This window comes from Oryctolagus cuniculus, chromosome X (assembly GCF_051225735.1).
Source record: "Oryctolagus cuniculus isolate XC-2025 breed Fujian yellow rabbit chromosome X, ASM5122573v1, whole genome shotgun sequence".
NCBI lineage: Eukaryota > Metazoa > Chordata > Mammalia > Lagomorpha > Leporidae > Oryctolagus > Oryctolagus cuniculus.
Window position 1 is genome coordinate 14,833,347 of NC_142888.1, and position 22,208 is coordinate 14,855,554.

General features: G+C 36.2%; 1 protein-coding gene across 1 annotated transcript in view; it reads left to right on the forward strand.

Annotated features, from left to right (window-relative positions):
- Positions 1-22,208, forward strand: part of IL1RAPL1 (interleukin 1 receptor accessory protein like 1) — a 1,400,814-nt gene that overhangs the window by 222,496 nt on the left and 1,156,110 nt on the right. The window contains exon 2 of the mRNA XM_051827650.3: positions 583-688. Within this exon, the coding sequence (XP_051683610.1) occupies positions 607-688 (82 nt within the window). The 5' untranslated portion in view covers positions 583-606. The remainder of the gene's footprint in view (positions 1-582; positions 689-22,208) is intronic.

The window sequence follows — 22,208 nt, forward strand, 5'->3', positions numbered from 1 at the left end:
AAGTTTTATTTTATTTGAAAGGCAGTTACAGAGAGCGTGGGAGAGGGTAAAGAAAAATGTGAGAGAGAGAGAGCGAGAGACAGACATCTTCTATCTGCTGGTTCACTCCCCAAATGGCCAGGGCTGGGCCAGCCTGAAGCCGGGAGCCAGGCGCTTCAGCTGAGTGTCCCATGTGGGTGGAGAAGACCAAGCACTTGAGTCATCCTGCGCTTCCCCGGCGCGCTAGCAGGGAGCTGGATCACAAGTGGAGTAGTGGTGACTTGAACCTGTGTCAATATGGGATGCTGATGTCATAGGCAGCAGTTTGACTTGCTATGCCACAAAGCTGGCCCCTTTAAATGATAAATCTTGATAGAACATAAGATTTTAAAGCATATTGGGTGGCCTATAGAGATGTAATTTTGAAATTACTAGTTTTAACTTTGGACCATACCTATGGTAAAATATAAGATCCTGTTCATGTTATTTCCTCTTATGTAATTCATCGTTTCGATTGTGCTTTATCAAAGGCCTTACCAAAAAAATCTTAGCATGTTGCTATATATTTAAAAATATGTATGTTCTTTTTTATCTTTGCTTTAGGGAACAGCCTTTAACAGCTGGAAGATGAAAGCTCCGATTCCTCATTTGATTCTCTTATATGCTACTTTTACACAGAGTTTGAAGGTTGTAACCAAAAGAGGCTCTGGTAAGCAGTGTTCCTTCTTCATTTTTAATGATGTTAGGCAATGGTGTTACATTTTCACATGTGCCGTTTGTGGAGAGGTTGAGGACTGTGTAGATATTGTAGACATATGAGCAAATGGGTAGAGTACAGTTAAAGGGGGTAGATTGAAAAAATGTCGATTATATTGTTCATTTCCATGGTTTAGAATGGATTCAGTACCAAAAGCGTACATTTAGATTTCGTTTTATATTGTGATTTTCAACTTTGTTTTATGAAGACTGTCCTTTTAATTTTTATATGGAAATATTGTGGAATTTTTTCCGTGTTAAATTTTAATGTTGTTTCAATGGCAAATTTCCTTAGGGCAGATGCTTTTGAGGCTTGTACTTTGCTTATTTTGTTGAATTAGTTAGAAATATTTGAAGAAAGTACCAGTGTTGTTGAAGAAAATGTCAGGTGGAAATACTGTACAGTTTTAGTAGGAAATACGGAGGTAAGGTAGAATGGCAATGAAAGAAGCTGCTGGATAGATTGGTGTGGAGACTTCTGGAAAACATTACATGTTAGCGAGCCTCTTGGTTTGTAGTTGACGATTGGTATTTGGAGTTAGAGGAATGTACGAGACAATTGATTAAATACTGCTATTCATGTGGAATTATACTTCGTCTAATAAACCGCTGATAATACAAATTCTTGCCCCACTCAGACTGAATGTGGAGCTACAGAATTTTTGAAGTCCTAGCTTTTAAAATAAAGGACAGAAAAATCTATTATGTTCATTTGCTAGAAACAGAGTGTGTTGTCTGTTAATTCCAGAGACAGAAAGAGAGTGGGGGAAAGAGAGTTAAGATACTCGGCAAGAGGCTCAAGAATTTTGTGAGATGAAGAATTGCATGCACAGAAGCGTCTTTGGAATTCAGAAGGGAGAGGTAATGGAAGGGTTGAATCGAAGCTGTGCAGCAGCGATCTTAGTCCCTCAGGTTCACGGATGTCCAAGTCACAGAAAAGACCGCATCCAAGGGCAATAGAGAACAGTTCTGCTCTCATAAACCCTGTTTGGGGAAAAAGTCTGCAGGGACTTGTGGAAGGCTTTGTCCAGGGCCAAAAGTTTACTGAAGGGTTGAAAGTGAAATGAACTGTACTGCGCCTATTGTTGGTTCTACAACATTTTGGTTCTTGTTTATATCTGCGATTGATGTGGTTGTAGGTAATGGGAAAAAATAGCGTTTGTATTTTTGCACTTTGTTTAATCTATTCTTGGTGGATCTTTCTGAATGAGAGAAAACCCGAGGGTAGGATTATAAATCGTGCATTATGCAGTTTTAATGGATTTCTAGCAAATAGCATTTATCTAGATTTCTTTGTCTATATCTTGCAAGTAAAGTTGACCATAAGCAAGGGAGTTAGATTAGGAAAAAGGAGGAATAAACTGATAAAAGCTGATAATTTCTTCAAGAGTGATGTTTTCTAAACTAGCAATTTACATTAAAAGCATTTAACATAGATATTTGAGATATTGGCTACATAGAAAAGAAACACTCACCTGTATAAATTTAATAACAGAACAATAGTTCTTCCAAAATGGAAATATTGATTGAGCCTTAAAAATTTCATTTTTCTGATTATTATAGTTGATTATCTAATATCTTAATTTTTCACTTTTTATGGCTATTAGATCTGTCATTCATTTGTTGAAATGCAAGCGTGACTTTTTTTTCTCATCTTAAAATAGTGGTGACAGGTCCATTCTATATGAACTCAAATTTGAGGACAAGCAATTTTATCAAATTCAAACTTGATTAGTATATTTGAGAGGCAAACATGGGACAGTTGGAAAATTCATATCTCCTGCTCCAGAGACTAGTGAACACTCAGTGACCTGTTTGAAATTACAGGTTCATTGTAATGATATAATTATTTTAGGAGAGAGGTAATAAAATGTTGTCGTACATTAGGCAGAAGTTTGGAGGCCTTTATCTCTTCAGTTTACTAATGCAGTTGTCAAATACTACCTTTCATACCAAATGACTTTCTGTATTATAATGTAAAAATGACAAATAAGGCAGGAACTATGATTTCGTACTATGCTTGCTTTGTTTACCTTTCTACAAATATTAATTAAATAGCTCGCTCTGTGACTATGTTAGGACCTAAGTGGAAGTTTGTCTTATCTTTGGGTATTAAGTACAATTTAGAAATATATAATATTATTGTAATCCATATAATTTCATAGCTTACACCTATTTAAGCTGATTTGTTGTTTTCATAACACCATTTCTTGGGAGAAGCAGATAGGTAGCTTACTGAGTAGCATCATTACTAATATCCATAGATTAAGTAGAAGAGGAGTACACTTGGCATCTTCTCCTTAAAAGATTAATGACTCAATCTTCATGCCCAGCCCAAGCTATAAAACAAGAGGCATCAAGGCCAGGGAATAAAAATCAATTTTTTATGTTTATGTGATCTTGCATATTAACCAAGAGGGTTGCTTATATTTATTCATCCTTATCATTTTATTTTCTTTTTATACTTGATTTTATTAATGATTTTATTAATGATTTATTAATGATAAAGTTCAATAAGCATGATTCAATATCCAGTACTGTTCATGCAACTTTTACAAGAGTATGATTTTAAATTCACTGTGGCCCCCTAAATCCAGAACTAGATATACTAATAATTAAGAACATATAAACTATTATTATAATAGAGGTTTGTTGAACTTGTGTAGCATGTTCATTGTGTATTTATTTTAGATTAACACTTCTAATCATTCCATAAGAATTTAGAAATATTTGTTTCTCATTAACAAAACTAATTTGAAAGCAATAGGAGCTCTTATTACTCAAGCCAGAAATGCAGTATTTTTATCACATTGGCTTATACCTCTTTTGCTATTAAGTTAAAAAACAAATTTAATCTAACAAGAAAGTTATATAATTATAACATCATGATTGAAATATTAAAAATACAACTTTGTAATGTTTTATTTTTTTTCATCCACTACCAGTGTTTTTTTTTTCCCCAAAGAAACCTTTTATTTAATGGGGGCAAATTTCATAAGTACAACTTTAGGAATACATTGATTCTTCCCCATACCCTCCCTCCTGTCCCCAAACCATCCCACTTCCTCCTCCCTCTCCCATTCCCAGTCCCATTCTCCATTAAGATTCATTTTCAATTAACTTTATACACAGAAGAACAACTCTATACTAAGTAAAGATTTCAACACACACACACACACACACACACATATACAAACTGTTTGGGAACAAATTTTATTGTTAATTCTCATAATACAACTTATTGAGGACAGAGGTCCTACATGGGAAGTAAGTGCACAGTGACTCCTGTTGTTAATTTAACAATTAGCACTCTTATGTATGACACCATTGATCATCTGAGGCTCTTGACATGAGCTTCCAAGGCTATGGAAGCCTTTTGAGTCCACAAACTCCATCAGTTTTTGGACAAGGCCATAGCAAGGTGGACATTCTCTCCTCCCTTCAGAGAAAAGTACATTCTTCTTTGATGGTCCCTTTTTTCCACTGGGGTCTCACTCACAGAGATCCTTAATGTAAGACATTTTTTTTTTTGCCACAGTGTCTTGGCTTTCCATGCCTGAAATGCTTTCATAGGCTTTTTAGCCAGACCAGAATGCCTTAAGGGCTGATTCTGAGGTCAGATTGCTATTTAAAGCAATTGTCATTCTATGAGTCTGCTGTATGGATTTCTTCCCATGTTGGAACATTTTCTCCCTTTTCATTCTGTCTATTATTATTGCCAAGCACTTTATCTTATTTATATGATCCCTTTAACACTTAATCCTACCTATATGATCACTTTAACAATTAATATGGTCACTTTAGCACTTAAGATGGCATTTTTACCACCCAAAAATGCTTTGCTTTAAATATCACTTCCAATACATGTCTAAGTTGTGCATACATGTAGAATTAAGGCCTTTAATATATATTGAAGCAGATATTCATATTTTGTTGCACAATAGGTTTTCTCCTGTGAAAATCTTGTACCTTTTTTTACTTGAAAAAAGAGACAAAGACTATCAATAGTGCTAATCCCTCTCAAGTGTGTGAGATATAACAGCAGTATAGTAAATAAGCCTTTGGGTTGCTATCATTTGTAAAATTCTGTACAAAAACCACATGTAAAGCATATGGTTGCTTGGAGACTTGTTGTATCTCAGCCTGTTTAGAAAATTTAGTTTAATGTTCTTGTTTGTCTACCCCTTCCTTCCTCCCATCCTTGCTTCCTGCCTGCCTGCTTGCCTATTACTGTATTTGTCTGCAAATAAAGAGTCTATTTTGATATTTTCACTGTCTTTGTAGAACTTTTTAAACTATAAAAAATATTGTTGTTACTATGTTTGAAGGGTTAAAAAACAGTCCATAAATACTATCTTTATAAGACCATTCAAAGGGCGGTAGTATAATATCATTTAATGTCTATTCCTTAAAGAAAAGGTGTGAGAGTTAGGAGTAAGGTTTGGGAGCAGAGAAGTAATCTGAATTGTTGAAGGACTTTCATGGAAAAATAATCCTTTGAGGGAACTAACGTGTGCATTGTGATTTGGCTGGAGAGTATGGGACACTGAAAATAAATGAAACTAGATGGGCCTGGATATAGAAATTTGGGAAGAGGACGGGGTCTATGATGATTTACCTTTTGTCTATTTCTTTTTGCTGTTAAATCCATTCCCAGAATGTAAGATGATAAATACAAGAATCATGATTTATATATACTTATATTCTCTATAGTTCCAAATATGGTGTGTGTTTCAGAGTCCAGGTTCAAAGATAAGTTTTAATGAAGCAATGATTATGTGAGTGAGTGAGTCAGTGGGTGGTTTAAATGTCCATATTGGTTTATATCAGTTAAGATGCTATGTAACTAACACAGTATTAGAAAGATAAAGGTAAAATAAAATAGAGAATTTAAGAAATTTTTTCTTAAGGATAGATCATTATCCTGTAATAATTTGTGACTACTGAAGCAAATGATATAAACTCAGAATAAACAATGAACCTTTATCAATCATGAGTGTATTCATGGGCTTGAAAGGTAGCTCAATTCTGTTAGAAGGAATGGAAAGTGATTCTAAAAATATTTCTGTATTGGAATGTTACTACATTTAGTGTTGCGTTAAGAAGTACTAAAGTCAAATTGCAGAAGTTTTGGTTTTAATGGCATTGTTCAATATCAGTCATCATGGAAAGAGTGTAGTTCATGTTGACTGATGCGGGTTGAATAAGGAAGTGACTTCATTACTGAAAAGAAGTATTCACAGTTACTAGAGCATGTGTGGGAGAGCAAGAAGCTGTGTTGCGTAAAATGGAGAGTACTTATTATTCTAGAAGGGGTTTAAGATATTTAAAAGCTCCCTGAAGCAGCCAGCTATTAGAGAGTGAAATGTTTACCACAGGGAGTTAATCTTGCCTTCGTTCTAGAACTTGACAGGGGACACTTGTTTGTGTGAAATGACTTAGATACAATTCTTCCTGACAGCCAAGGAAGGCAAGCCTCAAGAGGTTTTTCAGAAATTATCATTCTAGGCCCAATATTTTATAAAAGGGAAGAGTTAAATAACCAGAGGTAGAGTTTAGATTCTAATCTTGGTTTTTTTTTTCCTAATTCATTTCTTTAAGTTAAGGGAGTTGTGCCACTGTGTAAAGAAAGGGGAATTTAACTGAATAGGAAAGAGAATGTCTGGTGGAGTACTTGCATCGCATGGCAATATGATTTATGTGTATTGATTCATGTGTATCCTGTCTCATGGGCATTCCTGTAAGTCAATGAGCTTAATTCCACATGATTAAGAGACAGCTTATTCCCCCAGCATCTGCTTTTTATTATGTTACCATGTGTTTATTTTCAGTTTGTCAAATATGTCAAAAAGTATGAACGATTTCTCCTTAGTTTCCTTTGGGATAGCTTATAACACCAGGCTTGAGATTCTGCGTCTTGACTTTTTGCAGTAAAATAGTACACCATAATTGTTCTTGGAAGAATTTTCTCCTTTTGTATTTATTGTTATTTTTATAAATGTATTCTTTATTTGAAATGGTTTCTTTGAGTAGAAAATCTAACAATAAATGTAACTTACATCTAAAAATAAAGTAAAATTATATAGGATCTTTAGGTAATCATGAGTTATATCTGTGGATTTTACTGGAAACTCACCCATTCAACTTCGGTTCTCATTACAATTTTATCTGGAGGGCACAAATGAATGACAGTTGTTGAGAGTTACAGCTGGTTCATTGTGGGTTTGCATGGAGAGTATTAAAGTCAGTACGGATGAACCTTGCACTTTGCTTTATTGTGCTTCACAGATACCATGTTTTTTTTTTTTTTTTAAATTGAAGCTTTATAAAGACCTTATCAGTGGCTTCCCCTAATAGTTCAGATGATCATTAGCGTTTTTCATAGTAAATTATTTTTAATGTGTGTTCATTTTTAGGTATGATGCTGTTGTACACTTAGTAGATTTCAGCATAGTATAAACATAATTTTATAAGCCCTGGGAAATAAAAAATCAGGTGACTCACTTTATTGCAATATTTGCTTTATTGTGGTCTAGAACTGAACCAGCAATATCTCTGAGTTATGCATATATAGTAGTATTGTTGTGTCACTGAGGAGTCCAGATTATCTTTTCCAACACACAAAAAATTCAAAGATGATACATATATAAAGTGTAGAGAGGAATAAGATGTATTAACAAAGCAGAAGGACACACTCAAGAGGGAATGTGAGCATGCTCTGTAGTGAGATGCAACCCAAGAGATCCTGGGTCATCCCTTTATGTGATCTGGAGATAGAGAGGGTGGTGCTTTGGGCCGAGTTATATAGGAAGAGGTGGAGACTTCCAGGAATTTGGTGACCACCCATTTTCTGGCAGTGCAATGGCATCAAGTGCAGGATCGGAACAGTAGTGTCAGCCATGGTAATTTCATTACAATAATATTATGATAGGTTATGGGCCATTGTTGAGATGCAGTCAGCAGCCATGTTGCATATTTTCCTCTGGCAATGGTTCTAGGAAGCATCTTTGCTACAGTCGTGAATTTGGGTTGCTGGTGCTGGGAGTAGTTTGAGAGGCAGCCCAGGGAGACAGTGTAGTGACATATTTCTTAAAGCTCTTTTTCTGATCCTTTTTCTAATCTTTACCTATAACAGTGTGATATTGTTTCATGAAGGTAAAAAAAAGAATGTGGTGTTCAATATATATGATAGGAGAGGTAAGGGATAGAGGGCAGCAGTAAGGAGCCACTGAGTAATGCAGACTTTAAGCCATGTTGAGGAATCTCTGTTTGTTGTGGAGTTAGTACAGAGGCAGCCACTGCTTGGAGCAGAAGATGAACCTATGATCAACGGGTAATCAACTGTAAGCTTTCAGGTGAACCAAAAGGTAGCTTGGAAATTAGGGAGACTGGTGTATCAGTATTCTAGTGCTGCTTTAACAAGTTAGTACAAACTTGGTGGCTTAAAGCAACCCAAATTTATTATCTTATATTTCTTGAGATTAGATGTCTGAAATCTGTTGGTTACTGCATTTCCTGTGAAAAAGAGTGTAGGGGAGCATTCTCTTTAGTGCATTTTTAAAGCATCTATTATCTGCCTGCATTCCTTGGAGCATGGTCCTGGATCACTCCAATTCCTTGTGATTGGATCGGACCGCCCCAGATCATCCAGCATACTCCTCTCATCTCAAGAATCCTTAATTTAATCAAACATTCAGGGTCCCTTTTGCCATGTCATATAATGTAGTTACATGGTATGTTATATGGGATAAGACCGAATATAACTTTGGGGGGTATTATTATGTTTACCATAGTGGTAATTAGCTAAGTCAAGCAAAGTTGTTATTGAATTGGAGAGTAGAGAAAGGATGGTCATTCAGGAACTAGATGATAATTGATATAAGAACAAGGAACTTAAAATTTTTTTGCTGACGGGGCCATAAGATCTGTGGTCCATGGTAAAAAGAGAGAGGAAGGAAATAGGAAGCAAAGAGAAGGAAAATAAGGCAGAGAAAGAGGAAGGAAGAGAGATAGGGAAGGAGGAAGACAGGAAACAGACTCTATGATGCTTTGAATCATGGGAACCTTAGTTAGATTTATCTGCACTCCACAAAGCACTTTCAAAAATACCCCCTTTGAGGAGCAGGATTTTGTGCCTTTCATGACATGAAAATGATTTCCTGACTGAAAGTAACAGCAGTGAGAACAGGGAAGACAGAAAAAGAGCAATTTTAAAGTTAAAATCCATTTAACTTGACGATCAATTAGATTTGGGAGGTTAGAAAGAAAAAAATTGATATAATCATTCTGCGGTGGGAGGATTGTGATGCTGTCAATCACCTTAAAGGGCCCCAAGGCACAGAAACTTGAAATGACACTTATTTAGAGAAAACAGTAAGAAGGTCTTTGTGCCTAGAATGGAGATGGAAAGGTGGATTAAGGACAGAGTGTGAAGGGCTTTGTATGTTGCAAGAGATTTTGCATTTTGTCTTGTAGAACAAAAAGTTTCAGCTGATATTTGATTAGTTTAAATTATTTTCATGGAAAGCATTACGTGAGAGTAAGTCTCTCATTGGGCAGATCTGTTCATTGTGGTATCTTCAGTATACCATAAATGTAAAATTCTTTGCAGGCAGCATATGCGATCATGCTCCCCACATGTTTCTGCAAGTGTACCAATACAGCTGGCCTTTACAAAGAATGGAAGACATGCAATCATGCTATATAGAGTTAACGTGAGAACAGCAGGCTGACATACGATTTTGGGACAGATAACACTTCCTATGAGAAGGACCTTGGCCAAATTCTAAAATGACCAGTTAAGAACTCCGAAAAACATTATTGAAATATATCGAGGGCCTGAAAATCACTGAGAGACTGAAAGTAGAATATGTTTCTGCTAAAGAATAAATAGGATCAGATGAATGTATGGAGATAGATGAGGAAACAATTAGAGAAGTTAAATTGATAGTGTCACCAAATATAGATAAATAAAGAGGAGCAGTGTATCAGGGAAGGGAGATCAAATTAGTGCAGTTTGGAACGCATAAGCTGAACAATCACTGGAATTCTTATGCTAACGGACTGATTGATCTGGAATTGTGTTAGTTTCCCATGATTACCATAAGAAGTTATCTCAAAATGGGTCACTTAAAGTGCAGAAAATTCATTTTTTTTTCAGTTTTGGAAGCCAGAAGTCCACAGTCAAGGAGTCAGCGTGGCCATATTCCCTCTGAAGGCTCTGTGGGAGAGCCAGTCCTTGCCTGTTTCAGCTCTGGTTGCTTCAGTTCTCTGCTCTGTGCCTGCCTCTTGACAATCATTGCCTCCATGGTTTCATGGCTGCTTTTGTGTCTCTTAATCTCCCTTGGCTTTTCTCTTACACGGACACCTGTCATTGGATTTGGGATCCACTTAGATAATCCAGGGTAATCTCACCTTGAGCTCCTTAACTGAATTATATTTACAAAGAAACTCTCCAAATATCACATGCACCAGTCTGGGAAGATAGGTCTTTTGGGGGGCCACCTTTCACTTTTCTACAAGAGTCATGGCAAGAGGTATGGATTTTTAAATTATCCTCATATTGACAGCAACATGGCAGAATTAAGGGAAGGCATGCAGAGAGACTAGCGGAAAAGGACAAGATGAGGAAAGAGGGTCAAGTGTCCTGTGCAACATTAACCTTGAAAGGTTGCCAGAGAAAGAGCAGCCAGTCAGGGAAAGAGACTGAAGGAACATTCAGAGAGAAAGAAAGAAAACATTTTTTCCTGGAAACCAAGAGAGGAGAAAGTTTCAAAATGAGAAAGTGATAGTATTAAATTCTTTTGAAAGTTGAACCAGATAACTAAAAATAGATTATTGTTATGATCCAAAAGTTGTACTTATATTTATTAAATAAAAGTTAAAATAAAAATAATTATTAAGTCAAAATTCAGGAAAATGTGGAGGCAGAGAAAAAAGAGTCTGAAAGAAATTGGTGTCAGGCTTTTTTATTCAAAACAGATAAATAGAAAATCAGTAAGTAAAAATAGCTTTTTTTTTTGAAGTTTAACTCTTTGACAATTATTCTTTTCCTAAGACAAACAGAAAACATTGGTCTTCTATGCTAATGGAAAGAATTCCACTGTCCCGAGATTTCCTCCAATCAAAAATTCTTTTATCTAGATTTGAGATATGTTTGCCATAGACTAACCTCCTGAAGGGAGGGTAATACTGATTCAATTTTCATTTCCTCGTTTCATCCAAGAGATAGGAAAGGTGGCTTACGAGTGTATTCTAATTTGCCACGGTTAATCCTCTTGTTGATTATCATAAGTTGGCAGGATGTTTCTTCAGACAGCTAATATTGACATTGCCACTTTCATCTACTGCAGTGATCACTACAACACATGCTTTCAGGTTTGTTTTGTTTTGTTTTCCCAGAAGTGGTTTATGGAATTTGATGAGTGTAACAAAACTCTCAGCATTGGGAATTAAGCTGCTTGGGTTTCAATCCAGCTCCTAATGGACTGTGTTGATGGAGGCAGTTCCTCATACCTTTCACTTCCTTAGTTTCCTTTTACATAAAGGAACAGTATTGAATTACAACATCAGTATAAAATAATAGTTCATCCTTCTTTCGTTTCACAAACCTTTATTAAACACTTGCAATATGCACTCAGCACTAGTTAAGTGACACATTTCCCCTATAATGTGTTTTCCATATTTAAACATAGATCAAAGACAGTTAGATGGTAGTTTGTGGCCAGAATAGTTGAGCTCCATTGTTGGCTACGTTTAACTTGATGCTACAGAGTTTGTGCTAAAACTGCAGAGCAGAACATGTTATCAGTTTAAAACAAAGGTCCTATTATGAAAAATATATATGACTTCTTTTAGTTCTTCTTAAATATTATATGGTGTGCTGCTACAAAGATAAATGCAAACTTTTTCCTGCAGTTGCTGATGTGTCTAGATGAAATGGGGTTTGGCAGCTAAGAATACTGAACCGTGGTTTATTCTACCTTTTGTTGTTTAAGTGATCTTTCCCTTTTTAGAGTTATGATCTCTTAAGACATCAATTCAAGGCACCTTGAATGGAAAATGGTTTCTTAAATCAATGTGAATGTGTAACTTTGCCAAATTTTACAACCTCTGAAAGTTATGTACAAAGATTTTTTTAGAAAGTAACAAGCTCTTGTGGATAGTCCCTGCACTATTCAATTTTCATTTATATTTATCAACTGTACTAAAATATTTCCCAATTAGTTTTAACACATTTACTTCAGTAAAGTTCTACCATTGGTATTTTACTGTGGATTCTAAAAGCATATCCCAGTTACTTTGCATTGCACATATGATGTATGTATGTATATATATATATATATATATAATGTTGTGAATGATAAAGGAAAACTACTTTTATCAGTGACAAGATTTTCATCCTCCGGTCAATATTATTTTTCTGAAATATATAATCATATCAGGTTGAAGACAACTATATTCACCTAAAAAAATGTCTATAGTTATAGACTATATTCTATAAGTAATTGGACTCTCCAATGCCATCTTGTGGAATTTCTGGCATGATGAAAATGACTAATAAACAGAATACAAAAAGAAAATAAACATGGGGGAAAATTTCCAATGAATTCTTACAGAATGTTTTATTTGATCCTAATATTTTCCAAGCATTTATCTTCTCTAATTTATTCCTTTAGGTTTGTTTTTAAATGAACATGAATTTTTGCTATATTTGTTTTATATGTTTTTAATAGAAATTTTTATTGATTTTTTTAGGGAGGCAAAAATATTGTATTGTCTGTGATACTCAAATTATGTGGACAAGTGCATTCATATTGTAGAGTATTAAAATCCTCTTTCAATATGTCTTGTTATTTTAATAATTCAGGTGTCAAAGGAGAAGTGAATTGCTATGCTTTGTTTTTTAAAAATGAAAAATTTTCAGTCTCAACTCTGAAAAAGACATGTAATTCACACATGCACACACACACAAATATACACAAATACACATTTATAAATACTAACATAGTAACATTCCAAATTTTTAAGTGAGTCTTTCCCACAGAGCATCTTCCTAAAGTCAGTTTTTCCTCTTCAGAGTTCCTTTAAGTGCTTTCTATTCCCATGCTTATAATGGAGGATTGTATCACTTAGTCTTCCTTTGATTATTTCAATGAAATATCTCAAACTAACACAGGAAGAGGCAGTTTTTAAGGGTTTGAGCCTCTCTGAAAATAGTGTTAGGGTTGGGCATTAATCCTAGCTGTTAAAACTATTTAAAATGCCCATGTCCTACATAGGAGTGCTTGAGTTCAATGCCCAGATCTCACTCCTAACTCCAGATTTCTGCTGCTGCAGACTCTGCAAGGAAACATTGCTAGTTCCAGTAACTGAGATCACTGGCACCCATGTGGGACAACTGGTTGACTTTCCAGGTCCCAGCCTTGACCCTGGCCCAGCTGTGGCTGTTATGGACAGTTGGGGAGTGAATTAATGAATAGGAGTGCCATACACATATCCTCATTATCTCATGCCTCTCACTCAAAAAAATTAAAATACAGTGCTAACATGATACGTGTATATCTACATGCATACTCACATATGCACATGTACACATACAAATATATGCACAGTTAAGTATTTATTCACAAAACACACTTCGATCAAGGATCTGCTATGTGCCAGGTGCTGGGAACTCAAAGCCAATTAAGATATGTGATTGCTGCATTTTTTTAACATCTGTGTTTTATTTACCCAACTGAATAGTATAAGCTCACTGAGTGTAAAAATATCTTATACATGTTTATGTATATGTCTTTTAGAATCACTGTGCTTAAAGGAGTCAATGCATAATTAGTGCTTAATACATATTTGTATTTTACTGCTGGATTTCAGAATCCCGATGAATCTCATCCCAGGACTCTGTATTTGCCCGTGGCAATTTATGTGCATGCCACGATTCTCTAACACTGGAATTTCTTTGAGGGATGATCTCTATGTAATTGAACTTCATAACATTTACAAGCCCCACCTGGGGCCTAGCACATAGCATTCCATGATCAATTGCTACATGAGTGAATAAATGGATTTAACTTGCATGAAATGAATAATTTTATCAGAGTGTACATTTTTCTTTAAAGGGAGACTTAAAGTTTTATCTTTAGCTGTCTGAGTGACCTGGCTGTTTATGATGATTGTATATAGTCTCCTGCTGGAGTTGTCAGAGCTAAATCTGGAAGTGCTGAGGGTACACTGGACGGTGGATATTGTGATACTGTTTCTTCTTTTGCTTCAATGAGAAGTTTTTCAGTTACTTTATTATAAGAGGAATTGTGTACATTTTCCCTGTTTCTCATCCTTGGGAGTTTTTGGCACATGTAGGCCATTCCATGAAGGAGAACTAGATGCAAAAAAGGAATCCTGCATGGTAGGGGCCCTGGGCGGAATGTGGCAGGAGCCAAAGCAGCTACTCAGTGTCTCCCTGTCTCCCAAGACAGATCGAGGCAAACCCTATGAATGCTGGTGAATAGAAGTGGCCTACAATATTGAGGGTGTTTTATTTTAATTCAGAACATGAATTAGTTCAATTTGGCAACTTGCACATTCTTTCTGCCTCTCTGTAAGTGACATGCTGCTCTGCAATGAACAGTGGTGACTTACTGTTTGTTTCAAAGGCATGTTTTTGCTTTCTTTGGGAGACGTGTGTGGTTTGTTTTGTTCAATTTTTAATGATACATGATTTTATTTTAAATTTCTTTGGAAACTGCTTTGTATCCTAGGGTTTCCGGCTTTCTATGAATTGAGAGGAGGTTATTACCTTCTAAGTTTTCAATTAGGAAAACAAAGCAAGTTTGGAAGCTCCATTGGGATCTTGTAAACTCTCTCAAAGCGTGTTCTGAATGAGACAATTTTTGTGCAACTAGCTCTAATTGTTTGAGATGAGACAATCTACACAAGCTAATTGGAGGGAGTCTCATTCTGTAGCAAGTATGGGGTTGATACAACAGTAATTTTGCTTCTTTGGGTGGTTTTTTGTTTGTTTTGCCCATGCTTTTTAATACCTAGTATTTTAAAGGGAAATTTTAAAACAATTTTAAATTACTTATTCTCAAATGCTAAGGTTGAGCTTTACAAATACACTTTACCCAAGGTCTGTATCATACTGTTAGTGAATCTTCAACTATTCTTTGGGTTGCATATGGAATAAGTAAGCTGTTGATAGCCTTGTACCCCTTATACTTTACCTGGGTATGATTTTTTGAATCCTGTTTCAATTTAAATGTTTGTGATCAGAATTACAGCTGGTAAGCACAGAATAGTATTTATCACATTTTCCTTTCTTGTGATCACCACCTGAGTGATTACACTGTTGACATATTCTGAATTAGACAAGAACATACGCTTGACTAAATTGATGCCTCACATAGAAACTTGCACGTAATGAATTTCACTTGTGCAGTTATTTTAATTTTTGATCACATTCTTTGGTTTTAGTTTTATTTTTTTTTTATGCTTATTCAGATCTGTTCCTTTAGGACTTAAAAAATAAGACTACTCTGAAACTTGGAAATTTATTTTGGAGAGTTTGTATCAGCCCAACTCAAAGAAGCCATACCTAGTATAATTAAGGAAAAAATATTCAAATTTTATGGTGGGATGGCATTCATTCTCTTATTCATCCTAAATTTAATATTTAGTTTGTAATCTTGAATAAGTCAGGAAAAGTAACATAATACTGATGCCTTTTGGATGTTTGGAGAAGGCTTTTGGGAAGGGTCCCTTATGTCAGATGATCTCTGCGAATCTGCAGGTGGTGACGGAAGACTGGGGGAAAACTCTCCATCAACTGGAGGGCAGAAAAGGAAGTTTCAAGAAGGAGCCAGGCGGAGAACACAGGGTAGCAAGCTGCTGAGGCAGGATCTCAGGGAACACGTGAGAAGGTGTAGACATGCATGTCCTCCCAGCTTTCCTTTCTGTATCAGAGGCTACATATTGCCTGTGCACAATTTGTTGTATAATAAAGCCAGTTCACTTCACAGTAAAATGAGGGAAGGATTATGAGGAAAAGGAGAGAAAATGACTTTGCAGTGGTGGGTGTTGGGCTCAGTGATGAAGATGCCGCTTGGGATGCCTGCGTTGTGTTCCAAGGTGCCTGGGATCGAGTCCTAGTTCCACTGGATTCTGGCCTCCTGCTAATGTGTACCATGGGAGACAGCAGGGGATGCCTCCAGTGTTTGGTCTCCTGACACCCATGTGGGAGATATGATTGAGTTTTGGACTCCTGGCTTCAGCCTAGTCTAGTCCTGGTTGTTGTGGGCATTTGGGGAGTGAACCAGCAGATGGAAGATTTCTGCCTCTCTGACTTTCAAATAAATCAAACAGATTTTAAAATGCCAATGGATACTATGGATTAAATAAATTTCTGTGCACAAATACTTCAGAAGCAATTCAAGAATGGGGAAAATGATACTAAAAGAAGATGTTTCAAAATAAGGAAAATAGATGTAGTTATTGTATAACAGATTAAGCTGCCACCTGCAATGCCGGCATCCCATATGGGCACAGGTTCAAGTCCTGGCTGTTCCACTTCTGATCCAGCTGCCTGCTAATGCACCTGAGAAAGCAGTGGAAGATGGCCCAAGTGCTTGGGCCCCTACACCAACATGGGAGACCTGGAAGAAACTCCTGGCTTCCAGCTTTGGAATAGCCATTGTGGCCACTTGGGGAGTGAACTATCAAATAGATCTCTCTCTCTCTCTGTCTGTCTCTCTCTCTCCTTCTAACTCTTTCAAGTAACTAAGTCTTAAAAAACAAAAAACAGGGAAAATAGCTAGATACTATTTGAGATAACTTTAAAATAGGAACACTTAGTGTTGCCATGTGGTTATGTCACACCATCTATAAATTAGTGTTCATGTCAAATTATTAAAATATATACAAACTCAAGATTGAATTTGATTTGAATGCCTACATCTTTTTTTTTTCCCCAAAGGTCCATTTATTTATTTGAAAGGCATAGTTATTGAGAGGGAGAGGCAGAGATATAGAGAGGGGTCTTCCATCTGCTGGTTCACTCCCCTATTGGCAAAAACGGCTGGAGCTATGCCGATCCTAAGCCAGGAGCCAGGAGCTTCTTCCGGGTCTCCCACGCAGGTGCAGGGGCCCAAGGTCTTGGGCTATCTTCTGCTTTCCCAGGTGACAGCAGAGAGCTGGATGGGAAGTGGTGCAGTCAGGACTTGAACTGGCACCCATATGGGATGCCAGCACTACAGGCAGTGGCCTCACCTGCCAAACCAAGGTGCTGGCCCCCTGGATGCTTACATCTTTGAGACTTGCAAGCACACAGATCTGAAGTCAACCTACTGTAAAACATGAAGAGATAATGAGCAACTATTTTCTTGCATGTATGGGATTAAATACACACTTTTTTCTCTTATACAGATCATTTATATTCTTTATATGTTTTATACAGTTATATAATACTTGAATTGGAATGTTTTAAGTAAGGCATGTTCTTAATATGAAAAAGTTAAATATTTTTCTGAGAAAAAAATTAGGTATACACTGGAAGCATATGAGATTTTTAAAATTTCAATCTTACTTTATAATCATAAACAAATTGTTATCTTTGTAGTTACTGTTTGTGGAAGGAATAGGGTACTACTTTAAAGATCTATCTTTTTTGAAGAGAATATTTTGAGACATACAAATGAAAAGAGTAAATGTGTGTTTTATCAGGTTGTATAAACTCTCCTTAGGGTCTTGTAATTATTTGCCTTTATAGTGATATTTCTCAGAGTGTGTTTAACTAGAATGTGCTAGGGATTTACTGAGCTATATGAGACAGATCTTTGCAAAAAGTAGGTGATCCGGTATTTCTTTTTGTTTTTAGTTTAACACCCATTCAGTATATAATGTTTTAAATTGTCTGCTATGTGTCACCTACTCTTCTAGGTCATGAGGCTAAAATGATAGGTGCTTTTCTCATGAAAAGTACAATTTAGTGGGCTTAAATAAAAATAATTTTATAATCCTTCATGTCATTTACTTTCAAGGAAGTAATTATAGTGATTGTCAAAGTTAGTTACTTTAGAGAGGATAGTCAAGAGAGGTCTCTCTTAGAAAATATAATCCGAGTTGAGACTTTACTATGAAAAAGAGCCCATTAATTGAGAATGTGGAAAAAACTCAACCTAAGCAGAGGAATAATGAATGCTAATGGAATGAGCAGGAGCAAACAGTGTACACTGAGGAAGTACAAAGAAGGTTGTTATGGCTGACAGGTTGTAATGAAGAATTATAGGATGATTTAAATGGTAGGAATTTCAAATAGTGGAGGGCAATGATGTGAGAGGTTGGAGGGGAAGAAAATGTTGGAGAATTAGCCATGGTCCCTTAGGTCATAGTTTAGAATGTTCATTTTGTTCTGAGTGTAGTGTGAAGCCACTGGAATCTAGTAAATGGAAGAATGATAGGATCTAATGCACATTTTGTCTTTTTAAATATTTATTAATATAAAGAGAATAATTAAATTTCATAGGTACAATGCACAATTTTTAAAGGTAGGTTGTGGACATGGAGGCTTATTTAAGTCATCCTAACCATAAACGGCTTAAACAAGGTAGTAAGTAGGAGATATACAAAGACTGTTTGTGGCATGGTTTAGTTGTAAAACCAAACAGGACTCAAGGACAGAGTGTAGGTAAGGGATGAGGAGTATATAAGATATATATAATATGTAAGGAACCATGGAGGGTTTCTAAATTTGAGTAGCAACGGGGTTGATGGTGAGGCTTCTTACTGACATGGGAGCAAATAGGAGGAGAGATTACCGTTTTATATGTAATAAGTTTGAGATTCTCTTTCATAATTCTTGTGAATATTTCAAGGAGTTAGCAGGCAGCTCACTGGACAGATCAGGACTGAATACCTAAATGTAAGGAACCATTGGCATATAAATGATACTTAGGGGGCCGGCATTATGGTGTAGCAAGTTAAGTTGGCACCTGCAACACCGTTATCCCATATGGACGCCTGGCTGCTCTGTTTCTGATCCAGCTCCCTGCTAATGTCCTGGGAAAGCAGCAGAAGATGCTCCAAATCCTTGGTCTTCTGCATCTACATAGGAGACCCAGATGAAGCTACTGGCTCCTAGCTTCGGCGTGGCCAAACCCAGGCCATTGTGGCCATTTCGGGCAGTGAACCAGCAGATAGAACACATCTCTCTCTGTGTAACTGACTTTAAAATAAAATAAATAAATCTTAAAAATGATACTTAAAATAATTTCTTTGGATGAGATCACTTAAGCTGAATGGGGATAAGTGTAAAAAATAGATTGTAAGGTGAGTCTTGGCATGCTTTAACATTTGAATAGCTGGCAAAGAACTGAGATGTTAGAAAAGTGAGATAGAAATATTGAGTTTGATTTCATGGGAGCTCAGAATGATTCAAGAAGATGAAATCAAATGTGTTGAATAGAGCTGAGAAATAGAGTGAGATGAAGACAGAGTACAGCTTTTTAGATTTGGAGATTATATATATTATATATAATATAGATAGATATAGATATCTAGAATTTGGAGATAAGGAAAGCTATGAATGAATATGACAGAAAAGTAGAGAAGAGTGGCTAGGTGATGATTAAGGGGGCCAGCCTTAAAGTCTTATTTCCTATTTTGGTGTTATAGTGCAGTAAATTTAAAACAGTCTGAATGTAGCATGTTTGTGAATATTAATAAATGCCACTGTATGTATAGAAGTAAGTACGTAAATCAAATAGAAAAGAGGACAGAAGCATAGAGACCAAACTATTTTAGGGGAAAAACTAGTTAACATCAGATTGATTGAAATTATTTCACAAACCCATATTCCTCATGCCCACTGTCCTATTAGATCTATTATGTAATGAAGAGCTGTGTTAATTATTCCTGCCACCTGCATCTAATGAAATTAGATGTGAAATTTCTGATAGGTACAGATGGCCATTTGAAAAAAAAAAATCTACTTTTTTTTCCCTACCGGCTGGTCAAATCTCATAAGTTAGAAATGCTCCAACTATGAAATGAACCAACACTCTTCTCTATAAGTATAGGTAATAAGCACAAATGACAACTTCTTCAAGCCCAAATAAATTTCTTTTATTTAAATGTAAAACTTAAAAAATATTCAATCAGGTATACTCTTTGGGCACATTGTGATTTAATACTCCTTTGGTAGAAGTATAACCTAGTTGAATTATTTCCATTGAATCTGATAGCCTTCTCTCAATTTCTTTTAAGTAACCAGTATGCAAACATATTTAAATTTCAGAATGCACAAAATAAGACAGTGATACAGTATGTATTGATGAATAATATGGCTACCAGTATTTTTTTTTTCATTTAAAATTTTTATTTGAAAGAGAGAGAGAGATTGTTCTTATGCTGGTCCACTCCCCAAATGCCTGCAAAGCCTGGGGTTGAAGCCAAAGCCAGGAGCCTAGAACTCAATCCAGGTGTCCCACATGGGCATCAGGAAACCAATTACTTGAGCCATTACCACTGCCTCCCAGGGTCTGCATTAGCAGGAAACTGCAATCAGGAGCCAGAGCCAGGCATCAAAGTCAAGCACTCTGATATGGGGTGCGGGTATACCAACCAGTATTTTAACCCTACATCAAACACCTGCCCCAAGCTGTCAGTATTATAATGAAGGTCATAGAAAAGATGTGGCCTATTATAATTAGAAAATGACACCTCTGAGAAGTTGGGAGGTGTGAATTATTTTGGTATGGAAACAGAGAATATGTGTTCATGAAGTCAAGGTCCTACTCATTTTGCACAGATTGTTGCCTGTATTCTCAAGCTGATGGTTGCTACAGCAGGATTCAGATGACTGAGGGAGATACAGGGTAGAAAGTAGGAGTCTAGATAGACACATCTGGTCCGATAAAGGCAGGATGATAGAAGAAAGAAGCAAAGACATAGGGAGATGAGTGAAAAATAACTCAAATGGGACACAGTGATTCGAAAATAATATGTGAGGCATGGAAATGAGGAATACAATGAATACAAATATATTCAGGCTCACATATGTACAAAGGCAGCATATATCAGACATCTCATTGTGAATGAAGAGCGCCAGATATACAAGGCTTCAGGTGACTGACTACAGGCTGAAAGGGGAGCAGAGACATATTAACAGTACTCTAAGAAAAGTTCTGGAGACCAGAATGTCAGAAATCTTTTACAACTCTCTTGTGTGAGGTGGAATGATTTAACTTTGTCAGGCTGGTTGTGTGACCTGTTAAGATAGATCATCAGAGATAGTAGGATTCTCTTTGAATTGTTCAGAAAAATTATATGTGGTACAGAGAAAGGCCACAGTCACGTGTTAGGAACCACTTCCTTCTGCAGGATGCAAAGAAATAACACTTGTGGATTAAATGGCATATTTGAATTACAGAGATTGACAACAATATAGCTATTGCAGGAAAATTGATACACAAACTTCCTGTATCTCCACCTATTTAGCTTTTATTAGTTTTAGCCATACAGAATGAAACAGCTTAGTATGTATGAATTTCTCATGTAAGCATCCAATTCTGATTTCTGAAATCAGAGGTCACATAATTTAACTTTGCTTTTTAATTCAGTTGTATTGATTTGCCAAAGAATCATTGATAATTTTAAAGTTTCAACCTTCTGAGTTTTGCAAAAGATTTAACTCTGAGCAGTTTTAACCACGTATTTTTGGATCCTCATCAGTTTCTTCTCTTGAATATAAAAGATTTGGAATATGTCTTAACTAATTTTTTGTTTGTTGTCATTAAAATATTGAATTTAGGGGCTAGCACTATGACGTAGTGGGTAAGCCTCCACTTGCGGTGCTGAAATCCCATATGGGTGCTGTTTTGTGTCCTGGTAGCTCCTCTTCCAATCCAGCTCTCTGCTAATGCGTCTAGGAAAGCAGTGGAAGATGGCCCAAGTGCTTGGGCTCCTGCACCCATGTGGGAGACCCAGAAGAAGCTCCTGGCTTCAGATCAGCCTAGCTCCAGCTGTTGTGGTCATTTGAGGAGTGAACCAGCAGATGGAAGATCTTTCTCTGTCTATATCTCTATCTCTCTCTGTAACTGTACCTCTCAAATAAATAAATTAAAAAAAATAAAAGAAATCGAAGCTAAAGTTGCTAAAATGCATCTCTAGAATACTAGTAATTCTTTTCTCTTTTAAAATAGCACTTTAATTTCATATATGCTTTCAGAGTTTGCACATAAGCTAATATAGTTTGATACATATATATATATAAACTTCAATGTGTATGATAGATAAAGCAAGCAGGAAAATAAAAGTATTTTGAAAGAAAAACTTGTGGTAAATACCAAACACACAGTGTCATAAAACTGTCGTGAAAGTGTGTTGAATGTAATATTCTCAGGCACAGTCACCCTAGTCACCCTAATGAGGGTTAACTCTTCAAGCATATTACATTACTCAGTTCCATTTTGTTCACA